Source organism: Scyliorhinus canicula, chromosome 6, assembly GCF_902713615.1.
Source record: "Scyliorhinus canicula chromosome 6, sScyCan1.1, whole genome shotgun sequence".
Classification (NCBI taxonomy): Eukaryota; Metazoa; Chordata; class Chondrichthyes; order Carcharhiniformes; family Scyliorhinidae; genus Scyliorhinus; species Scyliorhinus canicula.
The window spans coordinates 179,849,095-179,867,534 of record NC_052151.1 but is presented as its reverse complement, the minus strand read 5'-3'; the positions used below and the strand labels follow the sequence as shown (position 1 = coordinate 179,867,534).

Here is an 18,440-nt window from a genome sequence, read left to right as displayed (position 1 = left end):
TAAAACACGGTGATCAGCGACCTTAGGTACAGCTTCAGTAAAACTGAATCACATTGCTGCTCACCAGGCAACACTCAAGATTCTTGACATATCTGTTATCAACACAGATTGCAGGTTACCATGCCTTGGTTATGAAATCAGTTCTGGCTTTGTATTGAAGTATTTATCCACATTGCCCACGTTTAGCTTTAAAATGTACAGTTTTGCAGAAAGGGCAGAAACCTGCCATTTCATTGGATCAAGCACCACAGAAGGTGGCCACTTGACCCATCGTGACCGTCCCACCTCTTTGAAAGAGGTATCCAGTTAATCCCATTTCCCTACAAATTTTTCCTTTTCTAGCATTTATTTATTTCCATTTTGAAAGTTACAACCGAATCTGCTTCACCACCCTTTCATGCCGTGCATTGCAGATGTTAACTCCCTGAATAAAGATAATTCCCTCATCACCCATCTGATTCTTTTGCCAATTATCTTAAATCTGCTTCATCAGTTTAGTAAATTTGCCACAGTCCCAGTTGACCATAGGCTGCTGCTTTCCCATTTGAGGGGGAAGAGTTGACTGGTGATAATTCAACCAGAGGATTACCACAATTCAGGCAAGGGGCAAGATTGAGAAGTTGGACCTTCATGATTAACCTCAGCTGGGACTGTGGTGATATGCATCACTGTAAATACACAAGGGGTTAATGTAAATACATGTAGACTAGATAGACACTAGAGGGAGCACCAGAGACATGACACACGGACATTCACCCAATAGGCCGATAAGTTGGGACACGACCAATGGGAATTCACGATACACACAGGTGACACTACCACAGGAGGGCATCACACCAACCCATATAAAAGGACACAGCACACATGCTCAGTCTCTTTCCAGTGGAGACACTTAGTGAGTACACAGGGTTGATTGAACACATCACACCCACCACGTGGATTGTAGCAGACTGGTTAGATAGTCTGAGGCTGTTTAGCACAGGGCTAAATCACTGGCTTTGAAAGCAGACCAAGCAGGCCAGCAGCGCGGTTCGATTCCCGTAACAGCCTCCCCGAACAGGCGCCGGAATGTGGCGACTAGGGGCTTTTCACAGCAACTTCATTGAAGCCTACTCGTGACAATAAGCGATTTACATTTCATTTTCAGTAGCTATAGCAGGATTAACAGGAGAGTCGAATCCAAGTAGGAGAATCGTTAACAGTTTAATAAATGTGTTAAAGATATCTCCAAGTCTGAACCTTCCTTTGTCAGAGTGCACATCAAGGAAGCAGCTTATGCTACGTCAAGAGCATAACAAAACAGGAACAACGATCAAACCCGCGCTGTTGGCCTGGCTCTGCATTACAAACTAGCTATCCAGCCAACTGAGCTAAACCAGGTTCAATCCTCGTACCAGCAGAGGCTATTCGTGAAGGCCCTGCCTTCTCAAACTTGCCCCCAATAATAAAAAATGCCCATTTATTTACTCCACTGCTGATAATTCTAAATATCAAATGCCTCCTTGCCTTCTCTGCTGAAAGATCAACGAGTCCAGCTCATGCAGTCGCTCCACATAAGAGCAGTTCCTCAACCCTGGTACTATTCTCGTAAATTCCCTCTGCACTTTATCCAAGGGCTTGACATCCTCCCTAAATTGTGGTGCCCAGAGTTGGCCACGATACTCCAAGCTGCAGCTGAGCCAGTGTTTTACACATTTTAGCACAACATTCTTGCCCTGCACCTTATTAGAACATAGAACAGTACAGCACAGAACAGGCCCTTCGGCCCTCAATGTTGTGCCGAGCCATGATCACCCTACTCAAACCCACGTATCCACCCTATACCCGTAACCCAACAACCCCCCCCCCCCCCACTTAACCTTACATTTTATTAGGACACTACGGGCAATTTAGCATGGCCAATCCACCTAACCCGCACATCTTTGGACTGTGGGAGGAAACCGGAGCACCCGGAGGAAACCCACGCACACAGGGGGAGGACGTGCAGACTCCACACAGACAGTGACCCAGCCGGGAATCGAACCTGGGACCCTGGAGCTGTGAAGCATTTATGCTAACCACCATGCTACCCTGCTGCCCCTTGTAGATTATTACAAGATCAACAGCTGCAAACTAATCAATTTCTATACATTCTCTGGTTACTGACTTTGTTGAATGATCTACGCATACAAACAGTATCTTTAGACTAGGCAGTAATTCACGCCTCCCCGTGGATTGTCCAAGAGGGCAATGGGCTGGCAATGGGTATAACCACATTTGGCATGAATCCAAGCGGTAAACTAACGGAGTTTGGGAACAGTACCAATCCTGCCCGACATTGCCTGCTCCATTAATACTTCCATTACGTACAGGTGTGCAGGAAGCTCAGAATATTGATAGCAGACGCAATAACAACTGGAATTATAATCAATCAATTAGTGTTGCTGAAGGGTGGTATAAACCTTATTCAAATTTGAGGTGAACGGAGGCAGAGAAAATTTAACTACAGAACTGAGGTGATTTTGGTACTTCACATCCGGAGAACACGGGCCTTCGTCAGTTTTACAATTCATTGCAATGCAGCCAAACAGTTTCCCTCCTCACCATGATGTGAATGAAGCAGCAGCTGAAGAACTGTTTGTGGGTTCTACATAAGCAAATGGGCTGCTTTGCTGCATTTAGTTTCAACTCTTGTAATTTACTGGCAAAATAGCAATTTACAGTGACCAAAATTTCGGATCTAATTGTGCTCAATAATGTTTTGCGCCTTTTTTTTTTAAATTGAAGAAAAACTTCCTTTTCCTCAATTACTCTGACCAGAAAAGCCATTTCCCCTCAGGGCACCTTTGCAGGAAATCCCACACTGGGCCCCTTAATAACTCAAAACCAACAAATGCCTCTTACATGTTTTACAAGCTTGATAGGAAACATGCTGTGGAATAAAGAAAGACTGTTCAGAGGATGTAAACTGAGCTTGGCTTATGCAGAGACACACAGCATTTTGAACGAGTTGATTAAATGGAAACATCAAGTAATTAAAATTTTAGCTTTAAATGCAAATTTTACTCCACATTCAGACTCTTTATGCGATAAAAGAAAGATGCACTTACACCTTGCCTTTCACAAGTTCAGGTTACCCCCAAAATATTTTACAGCCAGCAAGTGTGAACATTGTTGCAATGTAGAAAACTGCACACAAGCTCCCACAAACAGCAACGCAATTACGGTCAGATAGGTTTTAGCTAGATTGGTTGCACGTTAATATTGGGCAATACAATGTGGAGAACTTCCCTACTCTTCTTCAAAATAGTGGGATCTATTTCATTCACCCTGGAACGCAAAGAGGATCAGGGGAGGGACAGCCTGGACTTCGCACTCATGTTCCTGGGACAGACAGACAGACACATGCGCACGCAAATACACATTACCTCCTTCATGTTGCTGGGAAGACCATGTTGCTAACTCTTCACTACACCAATGTAACAATTCTATAAACTCTTAAACCAGAAGCAATACAGCACACACATCAGTTGAGATTGATGAATCGATGATTCTATGAGATGGAACCACCTCACAAACACAGATCTAACAATAGGAATTTTCAACACTTAGTACAAATAATGATGATTCAATCTTTTACAACTGAATAATTGATGCACCAGCTGGGAGCCAAGTGGGTTAATGTAAGGGAAAAAGTGCATTTTTGAAATAATTTTGGGTTTTCCATTATTCTCAAACAATTAGACAGCGAGGGTTAGATCAGCAGGAGGGGAATACACCAAGTCTACATGCCAAGGATAAACCCTTAAAGTGAGTCACATTGCTGATGGCTATTTTAAACAAAAGAACGCTCAGCTTCTACGCGATTGCCTATCACAGATATATGCAAACACAGCTCACCAAGCTCCAGGAAATTCAAGGGAATTATTTTAAAGCTGCACAAGCTACAGAAACAAGTTCTGACTAAACTAAGATAAAAACGAATGCATTGAGTAGCACCTTTCACAACTTCAGGATGTTCTAAAGTGCTTTACAGTCAATTAGTACCTCTGAAGTATAGTCACTGTAGAACATGGGAACACATGAGCAGGAACTGGCCATTCAGCCCATCAAGCCTACTCCACCATTCAGTATGCTCGTGGCTAATCATCCACTTCAATGCTTTTTTTCCCCTTCACACTACCCCCAGGACCCTTTATGTCACTGGCATTTTGAAATCTGTCTATCTCGGTTTTAAACATACTCCATGACCAAGCTTCCACACCCCTCTGGGGTAGAGAATTCCAAAGATTCACATCCTTCTGAGTCAAAAGAAATTCCCCTCATCTTGGTCCGAAGCAGCTTCCCCTTATTTTGTAATTGTGTCCCCTGGTTCTAGACTCTCCAATCAAGGGAAATATCTTACCTATCTGTATATTCCTTTAAGTATTTTGTAGGTTTCAGTGAGATAGCGGCACCATGTCCCACCTTTTAAATTCCTCCTCCATCTGCTCCACAAGCCTGGTAAAATTAAGCTTATGGAGAGTCCCCCAACTCCTGGCCACCTGCACCCCCAGGTATCTGAAACTCTTCACTGCCCTCTTAAATGGGAGTCTCCCAATTCCCTCCTCCTGATCACCTGGGTGTACTACAAATACCTCACTCTTGCCTAGATTTAACTTATAGCCCGAGAAGCTCCCAAACTCAGCCACCAGCTCCATCACCCTCGGCATTCCCCCCTCTGGGTCTGCCACATACAACAGCAGGTCGTCCGCATACAGCGATACACGATGTTCCTCCCCACCCCGCACCAGACGCCTCCATCTCCCTGACTCCCTCAGCGCCAAAGCCAAAGGTTCTATTGCCAGTGCAAAAAGCATGGGGGACAGGGGGCACCCCTGCCTGGTCCCACGGTAGAGCCTGAATTACTCTGATCTCCTTCCATTGGTAACTACACTCGCCATCGGGGCCTCATAAAGCAACCTCACCCATTTGATGAACCCCTCCCCGAATCCGAACCGCTCCAGAATCTCCCACAGGTACCCCCACTCAACTCTATCAAACGCCTTCTCTGCATCCAGCGCCACCACTATCTCCGCCTCCCCCTCCAGCATCATAATCACATTTAACAATCTCCGCACATTCGTGTTGAGCTGCCTTCCCTTGAAAAATCCTGTCTGATCCTCATGTATCACCCCTGGGACACAGTCCTCTATCCTGGTGGCCAGGATCTTCGCCAGCAACTTAGCGTCAACATCGAGGAGCGAGATTGGCCTGTATGATCCACGCTGCAAGGGGTCCTTATCCCGCTTCAGGATCAGAGAGATCAGCGCCCGTGACATCGTCGGGGGCAAAACCCCCCCCCTCCAATGCCTTATTGAAGGCTCGCACCAACAGGGGGCCCACCAGATCCGCATACTTTTTATAAAATTCCACTGGGAACCCATCCGGCCCCGGCGCCTTACCTGACTGCATTTGACCAATCCCACTGACTAGCTCCTCCAACTCTATCGGCGCTCCCAGCCCCTCCACCTCTTGCACCTTTGGGAAACGTAGCTTGTTCATGAAGCTCTCCATTCCTCCTCTTTCTCCCCCCCCCCCCCCCCCCCCCCCCCCCCATCCCCACACCCACCGTTGGCTCCGACCGGTACAATTCCTCGTAAAAGTCCTTAAAGACCCTGTTTACTTCTGTCCCCTTCTGCACTACATTTTCACCCCCATCCTTCACTCCACCGATTTCCCTAGCCGCATCTCGCCTACGGAGCTGATGCGCCAACATCCTGCTCGCCTTCTCCCCATACTCGTACACCGTGCCCTGCGACCTCCTCCACTGTGCCTCCGCCTTTCTGGTGGTCAACAAGTCGAACTTGGCCTGCAAACTACGCCGTTCCCCCAGCGACCCCTCCTCCGGTGCCTCCGCGTACCTCCTATCCACACCCAGGAGCTCCCCCACCAGTCTCTCCCACTCTCTCCTTTCCCTATGGGCCCGGATGGAAATCAGCTCCCCCCGGATCACTGCTTTCAGAGCCTCCCAGACCATCCCCACCCGGACCTCCCCCGTGTCGTTGGTATCAAGATACCCCTCAATACTTCCCCAGACCCTCCTACACACCTCCTCATCAGCCAGCATCCCCACATCCAGGCGCCACAGTGGGCGCTGGTCCCGCGCCTCCCCCATCTCCAGATCGACCCAGTGCGGAGCATGGTCTGAAATTGCTATGGCCGAATACTCGGCATCCTGCACCTTTGGGATCAATCCCCTGCTCAGGACGAAAAAATCTATTCGGGAGTAAACCCTATGGAGATGGGAGAAAAAGGAATACTCCCATGCCCTCGACCTCCCAAACCTCCAGGGATCCACCCCTCCCATCTGGTCCATAAACCCCCTCAGCACCTTGGCCGCCGCCGGTCTCCTACCCGTCCTTGAACTAGACCGGTCCAGTGGGGGATCCAGCACTGTGTTAAAGTCTCCCCCCATGATCGGTCCCAATTCCCTGGATATCTGGACTGCAACTGGTTCTTTAGAACTTTGCAACTTCTGTCCTGTCCAGTTTTCTTCTGACAGAGTTGAGAGATGTTGACTTCCCAGTGTCCCGTCTTCAACTGCATACAAATTCAGCTCAAATTAAAAAAACCTTTGCTACCTTACAAAGCCCCAAGCTGCTAAGCAACCAATGCTAGTTTATTATTCACACCATAACCCTCTCTAAACATAGTTGGAACTTAACCAACTCCCAAACATACAAACACCAACATGAATAGGACTATAGTTTTTGCCCTTGTGTGAGTTTGTGCATTCTCCCAATGTATGCGTGGATTTCCTCCAGTTGCTCCTGTTTCCTCCCACAGTCCAAAGATGTACGGGTTAGGTGGATTGGCCATGCTAAATTTCCCCTTAGTGTCCAGGGATATGCAGGTTAGATTATGAAGTTACGGGGATAGGGCGGAGGGGTCGACATGGGTAGAGTGCTCATTCGAAGTGTTGGTACAGACTCGATAGACTGAATGGCCTCCTTCTGTACTGTAAGAATTCTATGATTCCACTGAAACATTAAACTAAACCACTTAAAACTTTACCTAATTTCTAATGTTTACCAATACAAACACAAGCCCCTTAACTACCTTTGTTTTCCTAACACAACATACCATTCTAATTGCCTACAGCACGTGCGTGTTAGTTTTCGGTGACTTATTGACGAGAACACAGGTTTTTATGGACATCTAGGGTTAGCATCAACCTTCTAATCTCTTGCCATTGAGCCACGGCAGCACAATGGTTAGCACTGTTGCTTCACAGCGGCAGGATCCCGGGTTTGATTCCCACTTAAGTCACTGTCTGTGCAGGGTCTGCACATTCTACCCGTGTCTGCACGGGTTTCCTCCGGGTGCTCCGATTTCCCCCCACAAGTCCCGAAAGATGTGCAGTTAGGTGAATTGGACATTCATAATTCTCCCTCTGTGACCCGGACAGGCGGCGGAGCATGGCGACTGGGGGATTTTCACAGTAACTTCATTGGAGTATTAATATAAGCCTACTTGTAACAATCATAAAAATCATTATTAAATGTGCATCTGTTCCTCCGGCCAAAGTGGATTAACTCACTTTTTTCCACCTTATATTCCATCTACAATATCCTTGCCCACCGAGCATGTCTAAATCTTCTTAAAGATGTTTTGCATCTTCCTCACAACACACATTCCCATCCATTTTTGTGTCATCTGCGAACTTGGAAACATTACATTTGGTCCCCACATCCAAATCATTTTTATATATTGTGAACAGCTGGGCCTGAAATTTGATCCCTGTAGTACCTCACTAATCACAGCCTGCCAGCGCAAGGATGACCCAATTAATCCTACTCTGCGTTTTCTGCCTGTTAACCAATCTTGATGGGAATTTTATCTGATGTTGTCTGAAAATCCAAGTATACCATATCTGCCGATTCCCCCTTTTCAATCCTGTTAGCAATGTCCTCAAAAGAAACTCCTACAGGTTCGTCAAACAAGATTTCCCATTCATACATCCATGTTGACTATGCCCAATCAGTATTAACCAAGTGTCCATTTATCACATCCTTTATAATAGATTCTAGTAGTGGTGGGCAACCTGCAATTAGTGCAGCCCACCAGACATTTTGTTGACTGTTGACCATACGCTGGTTTACCACATTCTGCTGATTTTCCATCCACAGGTCCCACCAGCGTGAACTGAAGTGATACGCACGTAAAGCAAGGGCAGGTGAAGTGAGATGCATGCTGACTGCTCACATTGACTGTGAGAGCGTGCCCCAGAACCAGTCTCAATGCCTCAGAGATCTGATGGCCTCCCTCCTACACCAAATTCTCCAATCATTTATTCAACCAGCCAATCCTCCTATTCTTATGCTCACTAGCACATGGCACTAGGCGTGATCCCGAGATCATTGCTCCCAAGGTTCTGCTCTATAATTTCCTTCCTAACTCCCTAGAATCTGCTTTCAGGATCTCATCCTGCTTCCTATTTAGGTCATTGATACCCATTGTGAACCACAACCTCCGGCTGGTTCCCCACTTCCACCAAAGTGATGTCCTGCAGCCGCAGGACAAATAGGAAATGTGGCAGTCAGTTTTCTCACAGAAATCCCACAAATGAAGAACGTTTGAAGAATGTTACACCTCGCCTCATTCCCCCAGATAACTTGTAGCCATCTGGGATGGCCACTTCCAGAATGCAAAAACGCTCACAAAGAATGTAGGGAACTGTGGACAATGTCAGGAAAACAAACAGGCACAGAGCCTGCATGCATATTGGAGAAGGCAGCTCCCAGATGGAATTGAAACTGTAGGTCAATTAACATATTGATGGCCCATCTCCGGGACAAAGGAAAGACACTCAAGCAACCGATACTGTTCCAGACATCCCGGCGCCAGTTCCCCAACCGAAAGCACAAACAAAGCAAGGCCATCGGCCACCTAGGACACGCCCAGCCATCAGGGCACCCACCCCTTTATTGGTCAAGATCAATACCAGTGATCGAGAGGCGGCCCAAATAATTGGGGCCAAGTTTATGGCCCGCCTAAAAGCGTGCGAAGCCACTCCGGGTATAAGAAGGAACCCCCCACGAGAGACTCGCTCTCTTGGACTTGGCTCTCAAAGCAGAGACCCCCATCCACCAGCATCACCAGAAGCAAGCAAGTCCAAGGTCAACGCTCGCTACCAGACGGATGACCTTAGCTGTTCTCCTGTACCTCTTCGAACCCAACAACCGCAGTTCCTCTGACTGAGTGGGCACCCGAAGTTAAGTATAGGCGTTAGCGTTAGAGATAGTTTAGTTTGTAGTACTTTGTGCATGTGTAGATTCTACTGTGTGTGTAAATAAATAGTATTGACTTTGAACTAACTGGTGTATTGGCTCTTTGATCAGTATTCGGGTTTGAACATGAAAGAAAAATGAAAATGAAATTAAATGGTGGCGGTATCGAGAGATACCTGGCGACTCTGAAAGTAAGCATAATTAGGATTAAGGAAGGCGACCATATTGACTGCCATATTTATAGCAAGTAAACAGAGCAACAAACTATGCTTCAAATATTTCAAAACTACTTCATTGGCAATAAAGTGCTTTGGGATGTCCAGAGGCCATGGAAGATGCTATATCGACGCAAGTCCTTCTGATTGAAACTGTGCCAGGTTTTAATGCACATTTCTTCAGAACATTACAACTCGGCTGGAGGAAGCCCTTACTTCCGTGTCTACACATTAATTCCAGCCGAGGTTGCTAAAAGGCAACCAGGAGTCGCAATCTTTATAAAATGGAGATCTTAAACTGAACCGCAACTAATTATTGTAGTGATCTGTAGGTATGTAAAGGGTTAACAACTGTATCATAGTGTTAGACAACCACTAAACGGCAGCACTAGATTAATGTATATAAACTGAACTCAGAGGATCTTCCTTCTCTTCGAACCAGGAGTGACTAGATAGCAGAGTGCTAGAAATATAGCTAAATTGGCACGTGTAGTTAAACATAGTTAATACTTCTTCTGATTTACTTTATCATTTATCATTGTGAAGAGTGAACAAATTCATTAGTATTTATATTCGTTATTCATTAAATGTTATTTGCTTTAAATTGAAGATTGACAGTTTCATTGAACTACAACCCACAACCATCAGACCATTTTGGGAGTAAACAAAGAGTAACGACGTAATACAACAGTTATAATCTAGAACAATCAAAGCTTATGCTTGGATGTGAAGAGCCTTCTCTAAAATAGTGGCTCTGGAATGCTCAGCACCCTTCAAAGCAAATAGGATCAGGCTCTAAGTTGATGCTCGAAATGTATTCGTACCAGAATCTGTTGTAGTTGACAAAAGTACTTTTTCTTTAAACAAGACAAATGCTTAGGTGGAAACATCAAGCACTAACACTGCCTACAGAGTGCAAGCCATTCCATTGTCATGTTACCAGGAATGTAAACTGCTCACGAGTTCCAAGACTAATTGGTGCATTAGTTTGGGGTCAGACAGAGGTTGGCTGCAGAATGTTCCGTTTAGAAGTATCAGTTATCTAAATATCTCCAACAAACTTCCAAACTAATTCAACTGACATTTGTTCTTTGGAGGTCTACAAACAAACATACAGAGACCATAATTTTACCCAGTACACTGCAACATTGAATGGGAGAATAAAGATCAATGGCATATACATTCGGGCTGTAGTACACAGACTCCATTGATTTGGCAGTGCAGGAACAGTTCATTCAGCCCAACTGATCCTGTCCCTGTTCTCTCCACCCTCACCTCCAACTATAGGTGCAGGGAGCTCGGTCTTCAAGATCAATCACTCAACTCCGCTGCTTCTGGCGTGATCCTCCCTTCACTTGCCTACCTCTCAAATTGCCCTGAACTCATCTCTTTTGTGCTTCTCTAATCTCTGTTCATGCCCTTTCTCAGCTCATCTTGCCCATGAGGCCCATCTGCTGTTCCCTTCACCCTATTCCCACTTCCCTCCTGGTCCTCGTGTTAAGCCGATACTGTTAACTCTCTTTTTAGGTGTTGTCTCTCTCTCTCTCTCTCTCTCCCCTTTAAATCTGCTATCATCACATCACATCTGGTTCTACTGGTAATGAAAGATTGGAAAATAGGGCCCAAACTTTCTTGGAGAGCAACTGGTGCCTAATGCACACATCCCAAGCAAATCGTTGCCTTCAGGAATGGGGAAGTCACGTTAACAAACTTGGCATCCACAGGAACAGAGAAAAAGGAGAATACAGACGGAAGACGGGAGGGTCGGCTGAAGCTGTAGTGAGCACGAGACGACAGCGGCAGTGAAATCTGTCCGGGAGAAGCAAGGGGCAACACCAGCACCAGACCCATTCGAGAATTGCCCTCCGGAATGGTCTCTCTGGCACCCAAATATATCTACCCCGCCCCCCAGTCTCCGCCCTCCCCCCACAAACAGATGCCTACTTATGTGTGTAAATAATTTTGCCAAGTGTAGAGTTGTTGCGGTTGGACGGGAGCGTAATATATTTTATATATATATATATATATATATATATATATATATATATATATTACTGTGTACATAACGGCAAATATACTTTTTTCAAAAACCCAATAAAACAATTTATTAAAAAAGAGGAATGGGGAAGTCAGGACCACCAAAGATGGCTCAATAGCTTAGGGTGTACGTCAGCAGAGTCTTGGGACTTATCCACCTCAAGTTCAGCCAATTGTTTAACATGTTTAATAGGTCAAGAGGAAGGAGGCTCTATAAGCCGAGCTGATTGGCTTGTTTCTGTGCAGTAAATTCTATTCACCAGGCTGATAACCATTTTTCTTGGATGTCTCTAATAGAGCAGACAATCAAGATCACAAGACATTTATAAAGCATCTATTAAGTGAAAATACTCAATCCCACTTTTGTAAACCCAGAAAATAATCTCACCTCACTCAACCTCTCGAAGGCAAATGTTCCATCATAAACCCAACAACTGGCTAACAGCCCTGGTCATCATGTGTCCCTCTTATGTGACTGCTTTCAAAATTGTAATTCTTTTGGGTAAAGATTACAGACAAATACCTTGAACTGGTCCAATCTTGTTGCTCATTGCATATCTGAGGATCTGCTCATTTGTATCATACAGGACGAAGGTGCGATCCACGGATAGCTGCTGAGTTGTGGGTACCAGTCGTGCATCGTCGTCATGGATACATCCCTGAAAGCTGATGGTCTGCTTCAACTGGAAGGAATAGCCCCTTGAGGTTCCACCAGGAAATTCTACCGTGTACTGTATGTTTGAAGAGGACATGATTGCTGACGGAAGAAGAAAAATAAAGCCGGTCATTCTCAGCGTTCAGGAATGAAGTACTTTGCTAAGTAAATATAAAGAAGAACTTGAATTTCTATCATGCCTTTCACAACTTCAGGATGATCCAAAGTGTTTTACAGCCAATGAAATGCTGCTTCCCACCACTTCTTCTCCTCCCCCACCCCACCCCAAGTATAAAACGGACATCAATCTGCACACAGCAAGATCCCACAATCCCACAAACAATGGGAACAAATGACCCAAACCCATTCATTTTGTTTGAGGCATAACTATTGGCCAATGGAGAAACTCCCCTGCCATTCTAATATTTACATCCTCCTGAGGAGCCAGATGAGGCCTCAGTTGAACATTTCATCTGAAAGGTATCAGCGACAGTGCACCATTTCTCCAGGACTGCACTGGGCGCGTCAGCCTGGACTTCGTGCTCAATTCTCTGGAGTGAGGCTTGAACTCAGAAGTTAGATTACTACCCTCGGAGCCATGGCTAATAAGGGCAAAAGCTGCATGAAGAGATAAAGTGGTGCACCTACTTCTAAGTTTGCTCATGAAGAACTCTCATCCAACACTATCAGGACCAAGCTCCTGTACAACTTTCTCCCCTTCCAAATCCATGGTTTGGGTATAATAGAATGCTTTTCAATTTCACCCCAAAAAATCTGTCACCATCCAGATAAAGCAGCCCATTTGATTAACGCCCCACCCACCAACTCAAATATTTAATCCCACCATCACTGGTGCGCCATGTCTGCAATGTGTACTGTCTACACAAGACTCAAGGCAACAACTATCAAGGCCTCTTTGACAGCACCTCAAAACTTGCAACTTGATGTACTATCAATTGAACGCGAGACGATTTGCTGGACAAAAGTATGACTTTAATCAGCTAGATGTTAGCCCTGCGGTCGATTACAGTATAAGGACGACCGCCGGGAGTACTGGGTATTTATACCCCGCCCTGGATGCGGAGTTAACTCAGTCTCTCGACCAATCCGGGGGGGGGAAGAACTGGTGGTGTGAGTAGTAAGGAGAGAAGGAAAAAAAAATGTATCCTTGGCTTCCCACTGGCCCAGACATTTAACAACAGTACATAGTGTCCATACAAGGTCCATGGTGGTGTTGAAAGTTAAATGGACTCGATCAGCCTTTTCGTTGCCCGTGACGTCCTTGTAGACCGCCGCAGTGGAGTTGGTGACGTTGGTTCAGCCGATGGTGGTGGTTCAGCTGATGTCCTGGACTCCGGGAGCGATGGTCCTTGAACTGTCTCCGTAACCCGGGCTAGTGGTGGAGACGCCATGGATGGGGGAGGGGTGGTTGTGTCTGTGGTGAAGGGGGGGGGGGGGGGGGCGCGCACGCCGGCGGGTGCCAGGTCCCGGAGGGAGACCGTGTCCTGCCGACCGTCGGGGTACTCCACCTATACATACTGCGGGTTAGCGTGGAGTAACTGGACTTGTTCCACCAACGGGTCGGATTTGTGCACCCGCACATGCTTCCGGAGCAAGATGGGTCCGGGGGCGGCCAGCCACGTCGGGAGGGGGGATCCGGAGGACGACTTCCTGGGGAAAACAAGAAGGCGTTCATGAGGTGTCTGATTTGTTGTGGTACAGAGGACGGAGCGGATAGACTGTAGGGCATCGGGGATAACCTCTTGCCATCGGGAAATAGGGAGATCTCTGGACCGGAGGGCCAGTAGTATGGTCTTCCAGATGGTACCATTCTCCCGCTCGACCTGTCCGTTACCCTAAGGGTTATAGCTGGTCATCCTGCTAGAGGCAATGCCCCTGCTGAGCAGGAATTGACGCAGCTCGTCGCTCATAAAGGAGGACCCCCGATCGCTATGTATGTACGTGGGGTAGCCGAACAGGGAGAAGATGGAGAGGAGGGCCTTAATGACGGTCGATGTGGTCATGTCGGGGCAGGGAATGGCGAAGGGGAAGCGGGAGTATTCATCGATTACCGTCAGGAAGTAAATGTTGCTGTTGCTAGAGGGAAGGGACCCCTTAAAGTCAATGCTAAGACGTTCGAAGGGGCGGGATGCTTTGATCAGATGCGCACGCTCGGGGCGGTAGAAGTGCGGTTTGCACTCTGCGCAGATGTGGCAGTCAAGGGTTACTGTCCTGACTTCCTAAGGGCAGGTTGCGGGTCTTTATGAAATGATAGAAACGGGTCACCCTTGGATGGCAGAGGTCCACGTGGAGGGAGCAGAGGCGGTCTATCTGCGCGCTGGCAGGGCATCAAGAGGCTCATTGAGCTTCCCAGGACGATACAAGATATCGTAGTTGTACGTGGACAACTCAATCCGCCACCGTAAGATCTTGTCGTTCTTAATCTTGCCCCTCTGTGCATTATCGAACATGAAGGCCACTGACCGTTGGTCTGTGAGGAGGGTAAACTTCCTGCCGGCCAAATAGTGCCTCCAATGTCGCACAGCTTCGACTATGGCCTGGGCTTCCTTTTCCACTGAGGCGTGGCGGAGTTTGGAAGCCTGGAGGGTTCTGGAGAAGAAGGTCATGGGTCTGCCAGCTTGGTTCAGGGTGGCCGCCAGAGCTACTTCTGATGCGTCGCTCTCGACCTGGAAGGGGAGGGACTCGTCGATGGCACGCATCGTGGCCTTTGCGATGTCCGCTTTGATGCGGCTAAAAGCCTGGCAGGCCTCTGACGACAGCGGGAAGGTCGTGGACTGAATGAGGGGACGGGCCTTGTCGGCGTAATTGGGAACCCATTGGGCGTAGTAAGCGAAGAACCCCAGGCAGCGTTTAAGGGATTTGGGGGTATTGGGAAGAGGGAGTTCCATCAGGGGGCGCATGCGTTTGGGGCCTATCACTCCGTTACGCACTACGTAGCCGAGGATGGCTAGATTGCCGGTGCTAAACATGCACTTATCCTTATTGTAAGTTAGGTTAAGGGGTTTTGCGGTTTAGAGGAATTTCCGGAGGTTGGTGTCATGGTCCTGCTGGTCATGGCCGCAGATGGTGACATTATCGAGGTACGGGAAGGTAGCCCGTAATCCGTACTTGTCGACCATTCGGTCCATCTCCCGTTGGAAGACCGAGACCCCATTTGTGACACCGAATGGAACCCTGAGGAAGTGGTAGAGGCGCCATCAGCCTCGAACGCGGTGTACTTGCGGTCACTCGCACGGATGGGGAGCTGGTGATAAGCGGACTTGAGGTCCACAGTGGAGAAGACTTTGTATTTCGCAATCTCGTTTACCATGGCGGAAGTACGGGGGAGAGGATACGCGTCCAGTTGCGTAAACCGGTTGATGGTCTGGCCGTAGTTGATGACCATCCGGTTTTTCTCCCCAGTCCAGACCACCAGCACTTGGGCTCGCCAGGGACTGTTGCTGGCCTCGATGACCCCTTCCTTCAGCAACCTCTGGACCTCGGACCTGATGAAGGTCCGGTCCTGGGTGCTGTACCGTCTGCTCCGGGTCGCGACGGGTTTGCAATCGGGGGTGAGATTAGCAAACAAGGAGGGGGGGTCTACTTTGAGGGACGCGAGGCTGCAGATAATGAGGGGGGGGGGGGGTATAGGGCCGCCGAATTGGAAGGTCAAGCTCTGCAGTTTGCACTGTAAGTCCAGTCCTAGGAGTGCCGGTGCGCAAAGGTCGGGGAGGACAAGGAGTTTATAATTTTTAAAAACCTTCCCTTGGACCGTGAGGTCCGCGATGCAGCACCCGGTGATGCGGACGGAGTGCGAACCTGAGGCTAACCCGATTTTGTGTTTTACAGGGTGGACAGGGAGCGCGCAGCGTCTTACCGTGTCAGGGTGTACGAAGCTTTCCGTGCTCCCGGAGTCCAGCAGGCAGCCTGTCTCGTGCCCGTTGAGGTGGATTAGCGTCGTCGTCTTGGCGAGCGTGCGTGGACGTGACTGGTCGAGCTGAATGGCCGTGGAGAAGATCCATCGTCGTAGTCGTCGTCGGCCGAGTAGGTGCTGGCAGGACCTTGTGTGCCAGTCCAGGATGGCGGTGCCCAGGATCCGCACGTGGAGTCAGGGCCCCAAGATGGCGGCGCCCAGGACCCGCACGTGGCATCCGGGGCCCAAGATGGTGGCGCCCGCGGGATCCTCGTGGTTGCTGGGGGCGGGGTTAGCAGTGCCGGCGGGCTGATCGGAGCGGCTGAGAGCGGGGGCAGAGAGGCACGCAGGCCGGGCGCAGGGGCCCGGGGGCGGGGGGGGGGGAAGGGATTGGCGCAGTGCGCTGGCAGGGCCCGGAGGAGGAGATCCCCGGTCGCTGCGCGGCACAGCAGCGACCGATTTGGCCTGGCAGACCGACGAAAAATGGCCCTTCTTCCCACGGTTCTTACAAAGGGCGGAGCGGGGCAGAGCGGGCCGGGCAGCGCGGGCGAGGGTGTTTGGCGAACCCACAGAAATAGCAGCGGGGCCCCACGGACTTGTCGGGGCGTCCTGAGGGGGGCCGGGAGCGGCGGGGAAGCGTGCCAGGAGGCCCAGGGTGCTGCAGCGCGGCTGGGGACATAGGCGCGGGTGTTTAAATCGCCGACCTCCAGGGAGGTGGAGAGAGTCCGTGCCTCAGTTAAGCCGAGGTCGTCTTTTTCCAGCATCCGCTGGCGGATAGCGGCAGACTGCATCCCAGCCACGGAAGCATCTCTGATCAAAAGTTCCATGTGCTCAGTGGCTGAAACTTGGAGGCAGGCGCAATTCCTCCCCAGGACAGCGAGGGCCCGGTAAAAATCGTCTAAGGACTCACCGGGGAACTGTTGTCTGGTAGCCAGCAGATGTTGGGCGAACACACGGTTTACCGGCTTAAGAAACTGTCCTTTCAGCTTATCAATGGCCGCGTCATACTCTTTTTCTTCCCCTATCATTGCGTAGGCCACCATGCCCACGCTGGAATGGAGAATATGAAGCTTCTGTGCCATGGTGGGGGGGGCTGCTTGTGGACGCCAGTTAGCCATCGAAACACGCCAGCCAATGCTTGAAGATTTCCGATGCGTTCTGAGTTTGCGGGCTGATGCGGAGGCATTCGGGCTTGATCCGGAGCTCCATCTTCAAATTTCTAACTGATTAAGTTGATGTACCATCAACTGAACGCGAGACGAGTTGCTGGACAAAAGTATGGCTTTAATCAGCTAGATATTAGCCCTGCGGTCGAATACAGTAGAAGGACAACCGGCGGGAGTACTGGGTATTTATACCCCGCCCTTGAGGCGGGGTTAACTCAGCCTCTCGACCAATCGGGGAGCTGTCACATGACTGGTCTCAACCAACCGGTCGAGAGGCACATGAGCGACCAGGGCCAATGGTAAGCCGGTGTTCTACACCAATGGCAGGCAGCTATGCTAATCATACCACCACACAACTGCAACCGCCTATGACAGGGTCAGCAGGTACATGGGAATGCCACCTGCAAATTCACCTCCACGTCACACAACCATCCCGAGTTGGAAATATATCGCCGCTCAATCAGTATCGCTGGGTCAAGATCCTGGAAAACCTTCCCTAATCACACTACGGGTGTACCTACACCACACAAATCAGTGGTTCAAGGTGGTGATTCACCACCACCTTCCCAAGAAATAGAAATGCACAATACAGACAGGCCTCGTCAGCAATGTCCACATTCCCAGAATTACTTTTCCTTTTTAAAAAAAGGTGTAGCACTCCTATCGATCACCTCAGCCGAGATCAGCTGGAGAGGGAGAGCGAACCTGAGTCTGTATTGCTCAGCTACCCGGTGACATACTTCGCTGAGCTAATGGGGAAAACAAACACAATATTAATGTTGCAGGAGTATTACGCTAAGAGACCGGTCACAACGTCACTGGGGGAAACTCTTTCAATTTCCTCAGGATTTAATACAAAATCAACCCAACAATTTGGCTCAACTTTTTCCTAATACAAAAAGTTACGCATGAGGCTCTGAGGCCGTATTGACATACTGTTAGGTCAGGAAATGTCAGAGGCCGTTAAAGACTTAGCTTTTTTTTTTAGACTTGAAAGAAGAAAGAAAACTCCAAGAAATTCCACCCCTCCAGAAAGGTCAATTCTCAGTGCGCCCCGCAGCAAGAGTGGGTCTCATCAGAGACACAGGACATAGTGCACCGAGTATCCTCAGTCATAAGAAGACTGCATTTAAGATGATTAAAAGGAGTTGAAAGGGACCCGGGTGGGGGCCTCCGGGCTTGCCGGTTTAAACCGGTCAGTGA

General features: G+C 48.6%; 1 protein-coding gene across 1 annotated transcript in view; it reads right to left on the bottom strand.

Moving 5' to 3' along the window:
* The window catches only part of nid1a (nidogen 1a), a 169,720-nt gene that overhangs the window by 92,695 nt on the left and 58,585 nt on the right, over window positions 1-18,440 (bottom strand). Inside the window, 1 exon segment of the mRNA XM_038801064.1 lies at window positions 12,027-12,260. Within this exon segment, the coding sequence (XP_038656992.1) occupies window positions 12,027-12,260 (234 nt within the window).